This window comes from Pituophis catenifer, unplaced genomic scaffold, assembly GCF_029215685.1.
Source record: "Pituophis catenifer annectens isolate HBS135680 unplaced genomic scaffold, rPitCat1.0.hap2 SCAF_1, whole genome shotgun sequence".
Lineage (NCBI taxonomy): Eukaryota > Metazoa > Chordata > Lepidosauria > Squamata > Colubridae > Pituophis > Pituophis catenifer.
Window position 1 is genome coordinate 250,588,320 of NW_027256881.1, and position 20,514 is coordinate 250,608,833.

A 20,514-nucleotide genomic window follows, 5' to 3' on the forward strand; every position below is an offset into this window, starting at 1 on the left:
ATGTATGTAATAACTTTTCTGGAAGAGGAGGAGGAGAGGGAGGGGGGCAGGGGGAGAAGAGGAGGAGAGGGAGGAGGAGAAGGAAAAAAAAGAGAAAGATCTTTCAAAGCTTGAAAGACACTATTTCTACCAATATATAAAATTATAAATTTTAGTTAAATGTAAAAGAAATTAAATTAAATTTAGTTTTAGTCATATTATACATACTTTAGAATGCAATCCACATTATATAATTGAAAACCAAATGCAGCCTTCAGTCTAAGAAAAGTGGCACACATTTGCATTTCGTGCTTATTTTTCTTGTACAGTGGAATCCTCATAATTTGCCCACGATGGGATACAGGAGATTTAATCTCCCTATAGTTTAAATAATTGATTTGCTTTTCTTTAATATGAGAGAACAGAAAAACCCTTTTAGCAGACTGCCAAGAATATTTAATGATTCCTAATGTATTGATTTAGTCTTTCATTTATATCTAATTTTTTGATATAAAGATGAGATATAAATGAGAGACACGGAATGATGAAAATGAATAGATATTCTGCAACATGTAACATATGAAACATTTTTGCCAACTCTAAAAACAAATGAAAGCATGAAACCAGCACAAAGCAAATTATACCTATTTTCATCACCTATTTCCTCTTCCAGGTTGCTTAGTGACAAATAGACCCCCTTCAGTTAGACTAGTATTAATTTAGTACACTTCATGCCCACTTACACTATACATCAATCCACTATAAATATTTAACTATTGTAGCTACACATCTGTGTTCTAAAGTTATTTATATAAAGTAGCTTGCTTTGACTCCATATGCAATGCATAGAGGGAGGTGGATGGCTTGCCTATAGACTCTCCATCCCCAAGATAGTCTGTTTTATTTACCTTTCATAGAGTAATGTAGGGAAACTGGCTTGGAAAATGAGAAATATTTCAGTTTCAAAAAGGGCTGCCAAATGTTGCAGGTGAATTGTGCATATAAAGGAATTGCACTTTTGGATTTTAAGCCATATTTCCAATAAATTGCTTTGTGTTGCTAGTCTTTAACTGTTGTCTGCTTTTGGGCTGTTCCCTGTAGTAATATTATAAAGCATTATCACATAAGGCATAATAGTGTGAAACATTCCACATAATAATGGTTAATGGTGCAAATAAGTGTGCAGACATTTTACTGGAGAAACAAATAATGTAAAACTCTTCAGCTGAGAGGACAGAGGAATAATTATTGCTGCACAAATGGAATTAGCTTTATTAAGTTTTCACTTGATTATTATTGCTGTAATTGAATGAGTCAATTGTTGTAGTTCATTCCTAGGTAATGTCTGCGACCCAGGAACCACAGCGTGTCAGTCACCCCCCCCTCCTTCACTATCTCCCAGAGTTTGCCCAAATTTGTGTTAAATTGACTCAATAGGCCAAATATAATGAAAACTGGCGAAGTCACTGAAAGAAATATAATATTTTACAATATTTCTAAAAAAAAATGTATAAAGTGTTAGGCAATTTGCCAAGTTTTAATGTCACCACAAAAGAAAAGTAAATATAATGTTGTAATTCACTTTTCTTTACCGGTAGTCCTCGACTTATGATCTATTGCTTTGTAACCGCATTTTGGAAGCTCGGAAACTGGCCCGCATTTATGGCTGTTTGCAGTGTCCCACAGTTGTGTGACTGCAATTTACAATTTTTTTCCTGAAAGCTGGCATTTACTTCTATTTTTTAATAAAAATGTTCCACAGTGAACAATGGATTTGTTTAACTATGATGGCAATCATTTAATGACTTTGGGCTCACTTAATGACCATGGTGATTTACTTAATGACCACAACTAAAAAGATTGTAAAATGTGATTACCCACTTCGTGACCATCACAACTTACAACTTGGGCAGTTCTGTTACAGTCATAATTTGAGGAGTACTGGTACTTACACATTTAAAATAAATGTCATTTTAGTTTTTGATTTGATTTTTATCCCATCTTTGTTATTTTTATAAATAATTCAAAGTGGAGAATATATATGATATTCCTTCCTTCTCCTATTTTTCTCACAACAACCCTATGAGGTGAGTTGGACTGAGAGAGAATGACTGGCCCAAGCTCACCCAGCCAGCTTAGGATATCACAAGATATCTTTAGCACTCAACTATCTAACCTGTAACCAAACCAATGACAAGTTGAGTCATAGAACCAAAATATTGTGTTATGTATACCCCTGTTATTTGAAAAAGTATAAGTAGCAAGAGACTCCAGACATTTTGAATCTTGTCATAAAGGCAAAGACTCAGGAAAGTGCTAGGCAGCAGCACCCAACCAAGTTAGTATCACCGGGTGGGATTCTTGACCACATAGCCTGTCATAAATTTTTTGTTTCTGTAACTCTTTATATTCAATACATTGGCATTCAACCTGGGTTGTGCCTATTGTCTCTGCATTCTAGAATCTATTGGCTGATTATTTATTTATTTATTTATTAATCAAATTTCTATACCGCCCTACTCCCAAAGGACTCAGGGCGGTGAACAGCCAAGATAAAATACAGATAATACAAATATTAAAAATCCCTTAAAATTATTAAATATTTTGGCCGAAACACAGATTAAAACACCCAATTTATAAAATCACGAATTAAAAATTTAAAAGAGGAGAGTTAGGCCAGGCCAGCCTGCTGAAATAAAAAAGTTTTGAAAGCACGACGAAACGTGCGCAGGTCCGGGATCCTCTGTATCTCTGGGGGGAGCTCGTTCCAGATGGTAGGTGCCCCCAAAGAGAAGGCTCTCCCCCTGGGGGCCGCCAGTTGACACTGTTTGGCCGACGGCACCCTGAGGAGCCCCTCTCTATGGGAGCGTAATGGTTGGTGAGAGGCTATTGGTAGCAGAAGGCAGTCTCATAAATACCCCGGTCCGATGCCATGGAGCGCTCTAAAGGTGGTAACCAAAACCTTGAAGCGCACCCGGAAGAGCACCGGGAGCCAGTGCAGCTCGCGCAGGAGGGGGGGTCACATGGGAGCGCCACGTCGCTCCCATAACCACCTGCGCGGCCGCATTCTGGACCAGCTGGAGCCTCCGGGTGCTCCTCAAGGGGAGCCCCATGTAGAGAGCATTGCAGTAGTTCAGGCGGGAAGTAACGAGAGCATGAGTGACCGTATTTAACGAGTCCCGATCCAGAAAGGGACGCAACTGGCGAATCAGGCGGACCTGATATAAAAAGTCCCCCTGGCCACAGCCGTCATGTACTCTTCTAAAGACAGCCAAGGAGGACACCCAAGTTGCGAACCCTCTCCGTGGGGGCCAATGACTCGCCCCCCAATAGTCAGTGATGGCACCAACTGACTATATCGGGATGTTGGAAACCACAGCCACTCGGTCTTGGATGGGTTGAACCTGAATCTGTTTCTCCCCATCCAGATCCACACGGCCTCCAGGCACCAGGACATCACTTCAAGGGCATCATTGGGGTGGTCCGGGGTGGAGATGTACAGCTGATGACTGGCCACCAATGCCAACAGACAGATCTTTCTTTTTTCATCCAGTATAGACCCCAGAATAGTTATTAATGAACTGTAACTATGCTGCCAAGACAAGTTATTATTTTTATATATGTATATGATTACAGTATATTAATAATCAAAATAATTTGCTACAACTAGTTTTGAAACCATGCAAATGCACACATATAAATAGGTGATACCTGGTTCAACAGCAGTGACTTTAAGAGGGATCTAGATGTCCCAGTGGACCACTATGAACCAGCAGTATGCTGCAGCTGCCAAAAAAAAGTGCCAATGCAGTCCTAGTAACGTCAACAGAGGAATTGCATCAAGATCACGAGAAGGTGATAGTACTGCTTTATAGTGCATTAGTGAGACCACACTTGGAATACTGAATCCAGTTCTGGTCAACATGCTACAAAAAAGATGCCATAAGGGTTGCAGAGAAGAGCAACTAAGATGATAAGGGGCCTGGGGGTAAACCATATGATGAACAGTTAAGGGAACTGGATATGTCTAACCTATCAAAGAGAAGAATCGGGATGACATGATATCTTTCTTCCAGTACTTGAGAGATGGTCACAGAAAAAAGTGGGTTGACTTATTCTCCAAAGCACCCAAGGGCAAGACAAGAAGCAATGACTCAATCAATCAATCAATCAATCAGAATAGAGCTAAAAGGGACCTTGGAGGTTTTCTAGTCCAACCCCCTGCTCAAGCAGGAGACCCTAAACCATTTCAGACAAGTGCGTGGCCCCGGTCTGAACCGGTAGTAAAGGTAAGTAGAACCCACCCTTGGTGTGTATGTCTGTGTGTACATGTTTGTGTGTGTATGTATATATAGTATGTGTATTATGTTCGGCATAGTCAACAAATTGATGGCATTCCATTAAAAGGTACAGTTACTAGTATAGGTAAATACTGGTTAACTGAATATATGATATTCAAGTCATCTATAGCATATAAGCAAGGGCATATTTTAATAAAGCAGTTCAATTTAAGCAGAGAAATATTTTAATTAAAATAATCCAAATCCTTTTGTGTACTTAGTGTCAGTATTAATAAACACATTTATTATTATGTAGGTTACACTTTCTTTTTAAAATACATTTTATTAAAAGTTTTAAAGAGAAATGTAGTCTATACTTTCAATCAGTTTGACATACCTATTTTTACAATCTACTTGTAACTGACAGGTGAAATATGTATGCAGGTGTTCTAAAATACAGAACAGAATTCTGCACCATACTGATTTATTTCATTATACAGAAGGCTCATGCACAGAATTTACTTTTGACCTTTTACATGGAAAAGAAATTCAAAGGGAAAATTCTTATAGCTAAACTTTTACTATAACTGATTCTGTAGTATGAAAAAAAAAACTAAGGATAAGCCTTGACTTACAATCACAGTTGAGCTCAAAATTTCATTGCTAAGCAAGTCAGTTGTTATGGGTGTTTTGCTCCATTTTATAATTTTTGGGGGCCACAGTTGTTAAGCGGATCATTGCATTTGTTAAGTGAATCATGTGATTGTTAAGCAAATCCGCCTTCCCCCACTGACTTTGCTTGTTGAAAGCTGGCTGGAAGGTTACAAGCAGTGATCACATGACCCTAGGGCAGTGCAACTGTCATAAATACATGCCAGTTGCCAAGCAACCCAATTTTGATCACATGACCATGGGATGTTTCAACAGTCATAAACAACTGATCATAAGTTACTTTTTCAGTGTTGTTGTAACTTTGAATGGTCACTAAATGCATTTTGAGGACTACCAGTATAATTGGTAAATCAAACATGTGTTTCATTGTCTACTTTAACTCATGTCGATTTCACAGCAAAAAAACCCCCTTATATGAACAGCCATTGCAAATAGTCAAAACATTAGTGGAAGTACTATCATCTTCAACATTCCTTTCTCCCCCCCCTTTTTTTTATTTAAAGGCGCAGTCACAGCTGTTCCTTATAAAATAAATATTGTTTGTTTATCTGTGATCTTGAAAAGTTGAAGACAATGAGGTAGTTGACTGGTCATAAAACACAAACTGATTTGCAAGTGGATAAACATGGCCTATTTCTCAGGCAGGTTTCAGCAGCTGGCAGCACCTAGCTGACCTTGGAAATCTGAGAAGTCTAAGCAGGGCTGGCCTTCTTTAATACCTGGACTGAGAGTGCTTGAAATTACAGGAATGCGAAACAAGCAAGGAAGTTTTTTTTTAAAAAAGCCAGCTAGAAAGGAGGCATTGAGAAACCACATCTCATGGGTGTGGTCACCAGTTATTGAGCACAACCTGAGCACATATTTATCTTTTAATTCATCAGAGATATGGGATCTCTGGAAAGCATGACTACTGCTATTGTAAAATTAACTTAATACTAAATACCCATGGAAAAATCACTACTCCTCTGTCCAATTAAAATATAGCTTTTAACTTAAAAAAAAAAAAAGCTGCTGCGAAGCACTGGCACAGATTTTGCTCTGGTTTTGGAAAGAAATTTAGTATTCTAGAGAATAGCTTTCTAAACACGTTCTCCTTTTTTCATTCTCCCAGAGTTTGTCTTTTTAAAATCCTCCATTCTAATCTGCAGAAATTCTCATTTCTTTTTTCCAAGGGTTTGTGCTTAATATCTTAATATTACTTAATATCCAGCTTGTATACCAATATATACCCCTTCTCATGTGAAAACAGAAAATTCTATTTTTGTTTTTCTCTAACTTTCATCACATCTTTATTTTTAAGCTGAAGCCAAATTACATAAGTCTCCACCAGAATCTTCCCCTTTGATTCTTTTTTTTTAATCATAGTTTAAAATGTAACTGTGATTTAGTATATCACTTTAATAAAATATTTGGACATTTTTACTTTTTTTCATTACTGGGTTTTTGGATTTTGAAGACACAATTGAGATCAAGTAGGATATGAACAACATATACATTTGATGAATAAATTTGATGAATATAAATAAATGAATATGGGTACACAAAAGTATTATGAGAATTGGTCAGATTCATAAGGCAAAAAAAATAGCAATCATTTCATATAATTTTATCTTTAGTTTAGTGAGTAATGAAACTAAGCAAGGAAAGTTCATAAGAAGTGTGGAAAAATAGAAGAACTGACAGGTAAAGTTTATGGAAGTCAAGAGGATGGATTGTTTTAAAGGGAAAGACAAAAATCTACAGGAGTGGAAGGCATTCTGTACTATACAGGACTTTAAAATATTGTCTGAATTTTAAAATTCAAACATAGTTTACATATTCCAGGAAGTCAACTGAAGTTACCCTTATTCAAAATGAAAAAAAAAAAAAGTGTCCATTTGAATAGAAAAAGTAAGATATCTTTATACAAGACTTCGATATTTGAAGGATTATCTATAATGGTAAAATTATATCCACAAAAATATAGAGAGCCAATTAATCTAACCTAGCCACCATGTTAGAAACCAGAAGACCATGAGTTCTAGTCCTGCCTTAGGTATGAAAGCCAGTGGTGTGACTTTGAGCCAGTCATTCTCTCTCAGATGCAACAATAACAAGGTTGTGGAAAAAGGAGGAGGAAGGAGTATTAAGCATGTTTGCTTCCTTGAGATATTTATTAAAAAAAAAATAAAGGCGGGATATAAAATAAATAAATAAATAAATAAATGATCTTATATATGGTGGATAAAGAGCTTATCTTCTAAATAAATATATTTGTTGCAAAAATTCCTGAATCTCCAATCATAAGAAATCTATGGAATGTTGCATGTTGCTTGTACTCTGATTTTATCAATCAACAATATGCATTTTTCTTTTCTTTTTAAACATTAAGCATTTTAAATTTTAAATGGGCCTTTTAGAACAAAGATAACACAGGAAGTGAAGGGTCTTCTTGAGTCATATTCTAAAGCAATAGAAAATTTCAACAAAACTAAGCAACTAGACACATGCTTAATTACTAATGAATGTGTGCTAAGCATATCTTAAATGCTATGTTATACATCAAAATTATATCTGATAAAATGTATTCTTTGTCTCATGTTTCTGGTAATTTGTAATGTATAGTACTCCAAGTCTGCAGGCAAGATGATAATTCAACTTTCCTATATTTTAAGAAAGAAAGAAACAAAGTTACATTCACTCCCCATTTCTCCAACTCTAATTTTGGGGTTTTCCCCTTATATTTTTATTTATGACATTTTCATCAAGAACAGGAGCAGCAAAAGAAAAATAATTTATAGTGAGCAAGAACAAGTCACTGTCCAGAGAGAAGCTTGTGTAGATCTGGGTCAACTTATATTAAGCAAGACAAGTGTGTATCATCTTGTCTCTATGTTAGGAATTTATGCTTGACAGGTTGGAACAGAAGTCCACCGAAACATTTGAAGGCCAGAAAAACCTACTTCATAACTTTTACCGCTTGGTCCACACTATAGGCAATGAAGTATACATTATTCCGAGTCTGAACTTCAAATTTTAAAATTTTGCATGCTCAGCAGCTTTACAGTATAAAATTCAGGGCCATATTTCCCTCTTGGAAAGATCAGGTGAACTTTAGTTAAAACAGAAAGTAATCTTGTTATGTAAGATACAGTCACTTTTTGCTCACATAAGCTGACACTTATGCTTAGTGTTCTACAGTAGAGGAAGAAGCGACTCAAGAAAAGGAATATATAGGCTTCTGTTATCTAATTTAGCCAATTTTCTGGCTTTGCATGATATAAAGTCTAAACCCCATGTAAGTTAGGGTTCAGCAAATCGAGAGAGCCCTGAGACTGGCTTTGTTATTCGAAGGACTGCAAGTATGAATCCTTCCTTTACATAGGAGATATGTAAATTTGTATATAGAACAAGGAATAGATTACTTATTAACTTGATTTTGACGTAAATGTTAGAAATCAGAGACGTTGAGCCACGTCCATTGTTTTACTTTTAAAACTAATACAATATTTAATAAAATATTTTTTAAAAAAAGGATGAATCCTTCCTTTCTCTTTAAATTATGCGACCTGTGTGGAATTTCGACCCGGCATAACTTTCGCACCCAATTTAGTGTTGCTGCCCGGTAGGTAGAAAGTAAAAAGACAGGCTGGGTAGAGAGACTCCAAGCCGAAAAGGACGACAACCATGAAACCTCGGGGGCTTTTAAGCGTTTGGTTTCTTAGAAAAGTTCTCCGGTTCTTCTTCAGTGAGGAAGCTTTCCCTCCGCTCAGTTATACGAAGCCCCGACTTCACACACGGGAAGCCTCAAAACTTTGAAGATGAAAGAACACAACAAAGGGGGAGGGGCGGTGGAACCTGTTGCCCGGATCGCTACGGGCGACCGAACGCCCTGCGTCTGCAGCAGCTGCCTGCTTGCCTGCCTGCCTGCCCGGCTTGCAACACGGGCAATGAACCGTCGGTCCGGGGAAAGCTGCGTGTCCTCCTCCCCTCCTCCCACACGCACCCAAGGGCAGCGGGCGGCCAGACACGTCGCGCGGATTTCGGGGCGTGTATGTGGTGCTTGCGCCTCCTGCTAACCGCTGCCCGGTGGCGCTGCTGAGCGGCACAGGGGCAGCGGGTAGCCCGCCTGGCCTGGCCTGCCCTCCCGTTCCCCCGCAGCCGTCCCCCCCCCCCGTCCCCGTCTCCGGCGGGCAGTCGGGCAGGGCGCGCGGCGAACATGGCGGCGGCCAAGGCGGTGGGGCGGGACACTCTACCTGAGCACTGGTCCTATGGCGTCTGCAGGGACGGCCGGGTCTTCTTTATCGAGTAAGACACCGGGCGGGAAAAGAAAAGAAAAAAAAACAACAACAACAAACAGGCGGGTGGTGAGAGGGGGGGCGGGGTTGCCGCTTCAGCGCGTCCCTTTCCCTTTCTCCCTCCCTTCCTCCGCTTCCTTTTCCTTCCCCGCCGACTTCTCTTTCCACGGGCTGGACTAACAGGTGCATGTTTGCCGCTTCTCCCTCTTTAGCGACTTGACCCGCGCAACTACTTGGCTGCATCCTCGCACCGGGGAGCCCGTCAACTCAGGCCACATGATCCGCTCAGGTGGGTGCCCTAAGTAAGCCCGGGCTCCTCGCGGAGAAAGAGCCGGCGGGGAAACAGACGCTTCGTGGGGTGGTGGAGGGGCGGGGAGGGGGACCCCCTCCCCACGCGTGTTTCTCCCCCTGGCGCGCCCCACGCTGGGTGTTTGTGTTTGCCTTTCTCTCCCTCTCTCTGGGGGGAAGGAGTGCGGGGGAGGATAACGACCTTTGTGTGGCTGGGAATTATGCTCGCCTGTCTCCAGGGTACAAACATCTCACTTCCCTCCTCTTGGCCACTTTCTTTCCCGGCTCTCTCCCCCCCCCCACCTCCCTCTTTCTCTTTTCTTTTTCTTGTAGATCTGCCCCGTGGCTGGGAGGAGGGATTCTCGGAAGAGGGAGCCAGCTATTTCATTGAGTGAGTATTTCTCACTTTCGAGGCATTTCGTTTCCACCCGGAGGGACTAAAGCCGAAAGTCGTAGGAATTTAAAAAAAAAAAAAAAAAGAAAGAAAGAAAAAAAAAAGGACGATTTGTTGCCACCGTTTGTTCGGTTTCCAGACATCTGACTTTCGTTCAATTGTCTCCACCTCACGGGTGGGGAGGAGGAGTGGGGAAGGGGGAAAGGGCCCTGTGTGACCGAAGTGAAAGAAATACTGCTTTTGTTAATGTATAAGAGAGCCTGGGTTCTGGCACTTCTGTTTGGGATACCTTTTGTTTTGTTTTGTTTTTTAAATTTTAGCACCTCAGGTGTGTGTGTCCGTTCATTCGAAACTTCCTTTGTGTTCTCCGACACACGCAACAGGTTTCACCTGGGTTGGTTGTTTATATTGCTTCCAGGTTTCGGGCTGTGGAAGTGACTTGTGGACTAAATGTCAGCTATACTTGGCCAAATAACTTAGTAATGGAACCTGTTGCCTATGGTTGAGTTGAATGAAGTGTTACAGGGACCTTGGCAGAAGGCAGAGTCTTCCAACATGTGGATTGTTCCTTTTTAAGAGGTTTAGAGCAATTAAAGGTAGAAGCTATTCAATAATAAAAAGGCCATTCTGATATAGCGCAAGATGTTTGCTGAGGATTTGAGAGGGGATTACAAACCTCAGTGACAGCAGAACAATAAAAACATTGAGGAAAAAACATAATGAAATTCAAGCAGTAGCTTGTTTAGGAAAAAAAAAAAACAAAGAGATTTAACAATTTTGTAGCTTCTCTATTGCAGAAAGGGAAGCAGTTGTTTTCTTGGAGAATAACAATTTACAAGGCATGTTGTCTTCATATTTATATCCGTTCAGTCATCTCAATTTCTGAATAAAGCAAATGTATTGCTGCTTCCTCTACTTACTCTGCTGATAGATGGTGTTGAATCTCTGAAATGGTTTTGCTTTGTGATTTCCTTGTGGCACTCCAACCAGCTTCCTTGAGCGCTGCAATTAAAACTTCTTGTTTTTCCTAGTGATGGAGACAAGGCTTGGTTTCTATATGGTACTAATCTAAAAAAGTTGAGTGAGTAACACATTGTCTCTGTCATGTCATTCTCTTTGTCATAAAAGAAGTATTCTTCCCATGATTTTTTTTTTAGATGAAAGGTCATTTTGCAAAAGCTTGCATTCAAGCTTGCACATTCTTGACATATATGTGCAGAATTATTTTTTGCATCTATTCAGTACATGATACTGTTTTAAAATTATTGGATTCCCATGAGCTGTATTGGGCTACCTTATGAATAAACTGATGCCTATGAAGGCTGTCTCAATTGAAAAACAATAGAGGTTGGAGGTGATTGGCATTGATTTTAGAAATTGTATTATGTGGGTTTACAAAAAAGGATTTGAAATGTATTTGTCATGATGGCTTGCTGTTATCCATAAATTAGCTTGCTGGTTCAGAATACAGCATAAATGGAAACTTGGGGGTTGAAAATGATTGACATACTTGACTTCAGAAGCTGTATTTGTCGCTTTGTCTTGCTGCTATTCATAAATTAGCAGGACCTTTCCATTTAGCAAGCATTGTAGGTTCATCTATTGCAACTGATTTTGTATTAAGGTTACATGTATAGTTATTTTGAGTATTGATTTTGCCCCTTGATTATCCCTTTGTCTCAAACTAGAATGTTATATTTCATACCTAAGGAGATATACAGTAAAATTCTATAATATTTAACTGGTTTAGAAAATGTTATGAATTTAAGAATCTGTTTAGACATGTATTAGAATTGCAAACTTTTATTAATTGAGGAAGACCAGTCTGAGATGTACATCTCTGTATCAAATGTATACAAGGATACTGTATATACATAAATTTGTCAAATTTTATATAAATATCAATGTACAATGATTCAAGGGTGGACTTCAGAAATTTCATCCTTTTTCATGTTTACTTTTCTTTCACATTGTGTATAGAGTTTGAACAATAGTTTTTTCCTTTCCTTTTTTATAAGCTAGCCTATAGTTAGAGAGAAGGGTCGTGGTGGCTCAGTGGCTAAGACACTGAGCTTGTCGATCGAAAGGTCGGCAGTTCAGCGGTTCAAATCCCTAATGCTGTGTAACAGGGTGAGCTCCCGTTACTTGTCCCAGCCTCTGCCAACCTAGCAGTTCGTAAGTGGTGGGAAGGTAACAGCGTTCCATGCGTCTTTGGTGTTTAGTTATGCCGGCCACATGACCACGGAGACGTCTTTGGACAGCGCTGGCTCTTCGGCTTTGAAACGGAGATGAGCACTGCCCCCTAGAGTCAGGAATGACTAGCACATATGTGCGATGGGAACCTTTACCTTTACCTTATAGTTAGAGATAGAGTTTTTAGCTAGTATAATATATTTTAAGGAAAGTTTAGCCAAGATTTGCCTGGCAGAATAGTGAGAAGCTACAGGGATATAAAAGAAGGAAAGTGGAGAGGGTTTTAGATAAAATTGTTGATAGGGTATTGGAGGAACTGAAGAGATCTTTAGAATGGACAAAATATATCTTTAGAATGGACAAAAAAGCCAATACAGTTCTGGGCTGCATAAACAGAGGGATAGAATCAAGATCACGTGAAGTGTTAGTACCACTTTATAATGCCTTGGTAAGGCCACACTTGGAATATTGCATTCAGTTTTGGTCGCCACGATGTAAAAAAGATGTTGAGACTCTAGAAAGAGTGCAGAGAAGAGCAACAAAGATGATTAGGGGACTGGAGGCTAAAACATATGAAGAACGATTGCAGGAACTGGGTATGTCTAGTTTAATGAAGAGAAGAACTAGGGGAGACATGATAGCAGTGTTCCAATATCTCAGGGATTGCCACAAAGAAGAGAGAGTCAAACTATTCTTCAAAGCACCTGAGGGTAGAACAAGAAGCAATGGGTGGAAACTAATCAAGGAGAGAAGCAACTTAAAACTAAGGAGAAATTTCCTGACAGTTAGAACAATTAATCAGTGGAACAACTTGCCTGCAGAAGTTGTGAATGCTCCAACACTGGACATTTTTAAGAAGATGTTGGATAACCATTTGTCTGAAGTGGTGTAGGGTTTCCTGCCTGGGCAGGGGGTTGGACTAGAACACCTCCAAGGTCCCTTCCAACTCTGTTATTCTATTTCTATATCAAAAGAATTATAAATGAGAGAAGAGGCATCAAGTAAGATTTGGACTCAGTCTTGACTGGGGAAATACACAGTACTCTCAGAATCCTAAGATTGTGGTGGGGTTGAAAGGTTAATGAAGTATTTATACATTTCAAGGGAGGGATTTGTAATACGAAAAGATTTATTTGATTGAAAGATTGTGTTTCTGACTTTTCTTAGATTGCTGTGAACTGGGTATGAGAACTAGGCTTGGCCTGCAGAGGTCCCTGATGCAGAGCAACTATATGACCTGTCAGAGCTATAAAGGAATTGGGGGATGAATATTCAATGTCAGAGTTGTTACAGTGGGATCTCATATTGGGATTCTGTTGGGAGAGAAAAATATGGTGAGAATTACTGAATAGGCTGTTAAACAGAATGGTGATGATAAAACACATTTCTTGCTCTAAACCAATTCCCTCTAACCTGAATCTAGATGGCTGAATTGTCAGGCATCTGTAGTCTCTAGCTGCAGTTGGTAATTAGGCAAACCTGGTGTGCATTACTGACGGATGTGATGCACGGGTGGTATTCACTTACCTTTGCTACTGGTTTGCAAATGTGAGTGTGCGTGTGCGCTCACTCGCTTCATTTGCACGTGCCACCTCTGCGCATGCGCAGAGCCTTGCATGCGTGCGCAGAGTGTCAAAAACGGGATGTGATGACGTCTCAGTGAGTGGGCGGAGCCTCCCGCAGCTGCCGCTACTGGTTTGCCCGAACCCGATAGAACCGACTGAATACCACCACTGATGTGATGTGCTCTGCAAGAGATGGTGGCTTAGCACTTTCTTGAAGAAGCCATCTCTCAATCCAACTGTATTTATTCAACCTTTTGTTTTGGGAAAGATTGTTGAGAAGGTGATGGGATATCAGCTACAGAGAATCCCAGAATAAATAGATTGTCTTGATTCTTTCAGTCAGAGTTGAGGCATGCTGATAACTGTCATTGGGACCTGGAATGAATGAATGTGACTCTCCTGCTCTTTTTTTTTTTTTTTAATTTGATTTATATGCTGCCGTTCTCTGGAGACTCAGGGCGGCTTACAATGCGTTAAGCAATAGCCTTCATACTTTTGTATATTTATACAAAGTCAGCTTATTTCCCCCACAAACTGGGTCCTCATTTCACCTACCTTAGAAAGGATGGAAGGCTGAGTCAACCTTGAGCCTGGTGAGATTCGAACTTACAGTAATTGCAGACAGCTGGTGTTAATCACAGTGCTATCAGTCTGCTGAGGCCCAGTGGTATTAAGCTGTCAGTGCCATTGATACTATTAACTGCCTGCAAGAATGGGAAGGGAGGCAGTTTTATGGTGGTTCCTCTCCTGCCTGAGTGAGTTGTTTCAGATAGGAGAGGAAGCACAGCTGTAGTTTTGGGTGATGAGTACTCAAACACTTGTTGCCACAAAGTGGGGTGTGGCAAAGCTTGGTCTTCCCTCCCATGCTATTCAGAATCTCTGTGAAACTACTGTGAAATGTCATCTATCTATTTAGAATATGTCTCATCAATATGTTGAGTGATGACACTCAACTTTACATCAATACCTTGACCTAAGCTGGAGATGCTGTGGAAAACTAGAATCAGTGTCTGGAGGCTGAAAGACATTGGATGGGGAGAAGTAAGATCAGGTTAACCTTGCTAAGGTTGTACATTAATAAGCACCCAAGAATGTTACTCACGGTCAGCTGGGCTTTTGCCAAGCTGCATCTAATGCACCAAATAGCTCTACCTGGACTAGGAAGCTTCAAAACAATGACTCTTGCACTGATCACCATGTGACTGGACTACTGCAATGCATTCTTCATGGGATTGCCTTTGAAGACAACTTTGGAGCTGCAGCTGGTGTAAAATGAAATGGTTAGGCTCTTTGCTGGATAAACCCATGACAGCAGAAGTGCATGCATTTTAAAGACATTGTACTAGCTGGCAGTAAGTTTCAAGGCTCAAAGAGAAGTGCTACTTATTTATGAGGCCCAATAAAATGTATATGACAAGGATCTATGAAGAAACAATTTTATAAATATGGTTTTGCCCCAACTAACCAAAATGGTAATTAAAAAAAGGCCTCTCCTCCGCAGGAGGTACAATGGAATGTCCCCTATGGAGAATTTTTGCCAAAAAAACAAATAAATGCCAGTTTTCAGCAAAAACATCATAAATTGCAGTCAGATGACTGTGGGATGCTGCAAACAACTGTAAATGAATGCTCAAAATGCAGTCATGTGACTGCAGAGGTGGGCAGCAGTCAGAACTTTGGAACCGGGTCATAAGTACCTTTGAAAGGGGTTATAAGTTTGAATGGTTACCAAGCAACCAGTCATAAGTTGAGAACTACTTGTACTGCCCCTGGACGTACAATAAGATTGCCCAGATTCTTTTCAACATTGATTAATGCCCTGAATATTGTTTAATTTCAGCTGACTTTTGGCCCATAATGAGGCTATGAGGGCTTATCATTAATTAGTGACCATTTATTAGTTATTAGTCACTTAAATTGTTATGTATTTTATTGGATTTTTTTATATTATTATTTTTTTCATTTTGCCACAGAATACCCAGAATTGTAAGCTTAGTGACATGAAAAATTGTGAAACACACCAAAAAATAATTTTCAGTCATTGTAATGTCATACTGAGTCATAGTTAGTATACACTTACTTTACACCATAAATTTTGATTCTAGTTTATGATTTATTGGAAATGGTGAACTGTTAAGTTAGTCATCTGGACAAATCATATTTTAATAATGACTTAACATAGTGCTGAAACTCAGTTTATAGCTCAACTATATTTTACATTTCCGAAAACATTCATCACAGGTAACAGTAATTTACAGTCAGGCAGATACATTATACAATATTTATGTCTTTGTCTAAATATTTAGACATGAAGACTGAAACTCTGGAAGTTGGGACTACTTTATTTCGATATTTTATTAAAATAATCACTTGGCTGTTGAAGCAACCAGGAATTGTCAATATTGCTAGTGATGTATGGCTGTTTTGTTTTGCTTCTTTTGTTCGTTTTACAAGATAAAGGAATAACATTAAATTGTATGTATTTATTTTAGAAGACATAAGTAATTCCAATCAAAATAGTGCTAAATGATATATAGTTCCCATCTTCATAATTCAGATTATTATTAATAGATAATAAAAGTCCAAAGAACCAGTTTGGTGTAGTGGTTAAAGAGTCAGACTAAGAACTGGGAGTCTGGGAGTTCTAGTCCGACCTGAGGCACAAAGCCAGCTGAGTGATCATGGACTAGTCACTTTCTCTCAGCCCTAGAAAGGAGGCAATGGCAAGCCACTTTTGAAAGCAGGCCAAAAAAACTGCACGGATTTGTTTAGGCAGTCACCAGGAGTCAACATGGCCCAAGGTACCTAAATAAATAATAAAGTAACAAGCCAAAAAATCCGTAGAAGAAATAAGATGTAAAATATAGGATATACAACATTCCAGAGCCAATGTGAAAAAACACCAGGGGAAACAGTTATAACATTCTGCCAAGTCCTGAAAAAAAAAAAATCTGGATTTTCTAAAAACCAGAAGAAAAAGAGGCCATTTAGTTATCTTGGTTGTTCCACAGGAGAAATGCTATGACCGAAAAGCTGTTTTTCCACAATCCCTACGTAGATGGCAATCTCTAAAAGAAGGGAGATGAATATGCACATTCAATTTTAGTGGACAGACGAAAGAGACTCTGAGATTGCCATCCCACAGATCCTGAACCATATCAGGCTTCAAAGCACTTGCACAATATTTTGAACTCTACTGGGTATCCAGTGCAGCTCCTGAAGTGTTACCTGGGTGTCACGAGGATGTCCATTACTACTAGATCTGTTGCAGAAAAGTGAACATAACTGATTAAACATAGCAGCAGGTTTCCCCTCCCACCATTCAGTTCTCTCCTGAAAATTAACAAGGAAGAAGTTGTCATTTCATTGACAGGCAGACTAGGTAGGTTATGATGCTATACAGGATATATCATGATATACAGGAAAAAAAACAAAACCGAAATAGTGCTATCCCAGTCTCCCATAAGTCTCAGAATAAACAACAGAAAATGTCTGACAGGCCTGAAAGTGATGATTGGAGATTTCATCCCACCATGGCCATTTAACAACTTTATCTACATAGGAAAAAACCCTGATTACAAAAATATCATACATTTAAACCTATGAATTAAAAAGTAAAAAGTAAAAAAGTAATTAAAAGTAATTAAAAAGTAAAAAGTAATTAAAAAGGTTTTTTTGTAGCTCCAGCTCAGTAGAATCACATCTACTCGGTTCTGGGCTTTTTTCCTTTCTAACACCTAGCAAGCTCTAACTGCTAGGTGGGAGACCTAAATAGATCCATTTCTAGCTCGTTAGCTGTCATCAGTAGGCCACACCCATATCTTATGTATCCTCCCTGTAAAGGCACAGTATCAATTTTCTTACTTCTTCGTAGGGTTTATGTGTGTTTTTCTTCTAGCCAGGTTTTCCCTATGTAGCCAAGGTTATTTTTTGTAGCTCCAGCTCAGTAGAATCACATCTACTCGGTTCTGGGCTTTTTTCCTTTCTAACACCTAGGCTGTCTACGTAGGGAAAACCTGGCTAGAAGAAAAACACACATAAACCCTACGAAGAAGTAAGAAAATTGATACTGTGCCTTTACAGGGAGGATACATAAGATATGGGTGTGGCCTACTGATGACAGCTAACGAGCTAGAAATGGATCTATTTAGGTCTCCCACCTAGCAGTTAGAGCTTGCTAGGTGTTAGAAAGGAAAAAAGCCCAGAACCGAGTAGATGTGATTCTACTGAGCTGGAGCTACAAAAAAACCTTGGCTACGTAGGGAAAACCTGGCTAGAAGAAAAACACACATAAACCCTACGAAGAAGTAAGAAAATACACACACACACACACACACACACACACACACACACACACACACACACACACATATATATATATATATATATATATATATATATATATATATATATGCCTAGTCTTTCTAGCCAGGTTTTACCTACGTAAACTTAGTTGTTCTACAGCCCTAGGTTCTGTGAAATCACAGAACCTAAGGCTGTAGAATAACTAAGTTTACGTAGGTAAAACCTGGCTAGAAAGAATATGCACATAAAAGCCTACGAAAAAGGAAAAAAGATACATACATACATACATACATACATACATACATATATATATATATATATATATATATATATATATATAATGCCTATTTTGCACTGCAGAGTATATTCACCTGTTTCTCTGTCAATATAAATTATAAATCTTGCACACTCTCCCCCAAGGCCAGTGAATCCTAGCTTTTGTACATCTAGACTTATATTACTCTCTGCATGTCTAGATTGCAATTAACAACATTACTGTATACTGCGTATATTGAGAATTTTTTTTTGTCTAGGTGATGAAAATGTTTATAATTATTCTTGGCTATTGCATCATACATAGCTTTAAATGAAAAAAAAAAAATTCAGTCCTTCACAGTGGAATATGGGAAAGTGAAGGAAGGAGTGCCTGCAGGATTTTCTTTCTATATCAGAAGGCTCTCGGTCCCTCAGAGGACGTTTTCTGACCGTGAGAGATTTACATTATGGCCAGTCCCAAAGTCTTAATAAGAAGGACAAACTCTTTGGGGCTTGCTAGGGCAAAATATAACATAATCCTTTAAGAGCTTTCTGCATCTTTCCAAGCACATTAAATATTGATAAAACATATTTTGATGATTTTAAAAAAGGTAAAAGGTAAAGATTTCCCCTGTCCAGTCATGTCTGACTCGGGGGTGGGGATGGGGGTTTGCTCATCTCCATTTCCTAGCAAGGGAGCCAGCATTGTCTGAAGATGTTTCTGTGGTCACATGGCTGGCATCATTATATGTCTAGGCGCATGAACACTGTTACCTTCCCCCCTATTTATCTACCGCATTTGAAACATTGTTACCTTCCCCCTATTTATCTACCGCATTTGAAACATTGTTACCTTCCCCCTATTTATCTACCGCATTTGCATATTTTCAAATTGCTAAATTGGCAGGAGCTGGGGCAGGAATGGGAGTTCACCCTGTCATGCAGTAATTGGGTCTCAAACTGCCAACCTTTTGTTCGACAAGCCTAGCATCTTAACCACTAGGCCACCTCATCCCATTTTGATTGTTTACCATCTATTTATAGCTTTTCAAATGTTTTGGAAACTTGCAGCTGCAAATTAATTAAAATATCCAGGCATTGGGGATATAAAGGCTTGAATATGTGCTGCCACAACACAAAAAACAAACAAACAAAAATTCAACTTTTTCCACATGATAAAAGTAAATAGATCTGAAATTCTGTGATTTCTGGCTGAAGGCATTATCACCAATGTTTTTAAAAGTGTTTTTAAAAGTGTTTTTAAAAAAAGATAAGAAAGGTTTCTGTGGTTAATAATAATGAAAGCCAGGAAACCAGACAATTGAATTTGATTCTTTTCATGTTAAGAAAGATCTCAAAGGGAAATAACATTGCAGAATGTAGTAAACCTTCTGAACAATAATAAATCAAAAACTATGTTGGACAAAAGCAGTTTCACAAAGCAGGGTATATATGATAAAAAAAAGAAGGTAGGGTAACAGATCATTTAGTTCAGGGGTGTCAAACTCACGTTGTCACAGCAGCATGTGACGTATTGGGACTTTTCCCCCCTTCGCTAAACTGGGTGGGGGCGGGGCCAGCACATGATGCATCCAGATTCTAGCCCATGGGCCACAAGTTTGACACCTCTGATTTAATACTATCCCCTCCCTCCATTTTGAAGTCATTCATAAAGGTTTTGAATTTGAGTGATACACATATAGTTGTTTAAACAAATAAATAGATTCCAATAAATTCCTGTATGAAGGTAAGGATGATACCATTGTGCCATTTTTTTTTTTTACTGATGATTACTTTTCAGTTTGTGCAGCCTGGGTACATAAACAGAGTCACTGGAGGAGAAAAGTCCAATTTGTGTGCTAATCTCTTGTTCTTTCTAACTGGTGAAAGCAGACGAAGGAGGTTTAGAGATATTCATTAACCAAAACCATTAATGACTCAGCATACAAAATTGCACCAGAGTAGCAAAGTTGTGGCTTCTGTTCAAACATCTCTTACTGTACTATGGAGATTTGACTGGTTATCCCTTGATCGCTAACATGCTGATTCTTAGGAAGTGTTTGCAAGCCTGGTTTTGATATCCTGGAAGATTATCTATTGTGTGAATTAAATATGAAAAGCCATTCTGGTTGTAAAGCCACACTCTGCCTAAGCTATTCTTCTTTCTCTATACTTATATATGGTTCATAGTTTGCAAATCTATTACCTCTCCACAGCACAATAATGATCAGTGGTTACTAATAATTACATAATTTTGCCAGTACAGAATACAATCTGGCTTTTCCAAGCTGGTTAATTGGTACAGC

The 20,514-nt window shown here is 39.0% G+C and overlaps 1 protein-coding gene across 5 annotated transcripts in view; it reads left to right on the forward strand.

The window, feature by feature from the left end:
* Positions 1–9,129: 9,129 nt before the first annotated feature.
* Positions 9,130–20,514, forward strand: part of PLEKHA7 (pleckstrin homology domain containing A7) — a 121,427-nt gene continuing 110,042 nt past the window's right edge. For 4 of the 5 annotated variants that reach the window (XM_070933608.1, XM_070933656.1, XM_070933615.1 and 1 more), the window contains exons 1-3: positions 9,130–9,218; positions 9,421–9,497; positions 9,830–9,887. In XM_070933608.1, the coding sequence (XP_070789709.1) occupies positions 9,130–9,218; positions 9,421–9,497; positions 9,830–9,887 (224 nt within the window). The remainder of the gene's footprint in view (positions 9,219–9,420; positions 9,498–9,829; positions 9,888–20,514) is intronic. The other variant, XM_070933624.1, reaches the window with a different exon arrangement.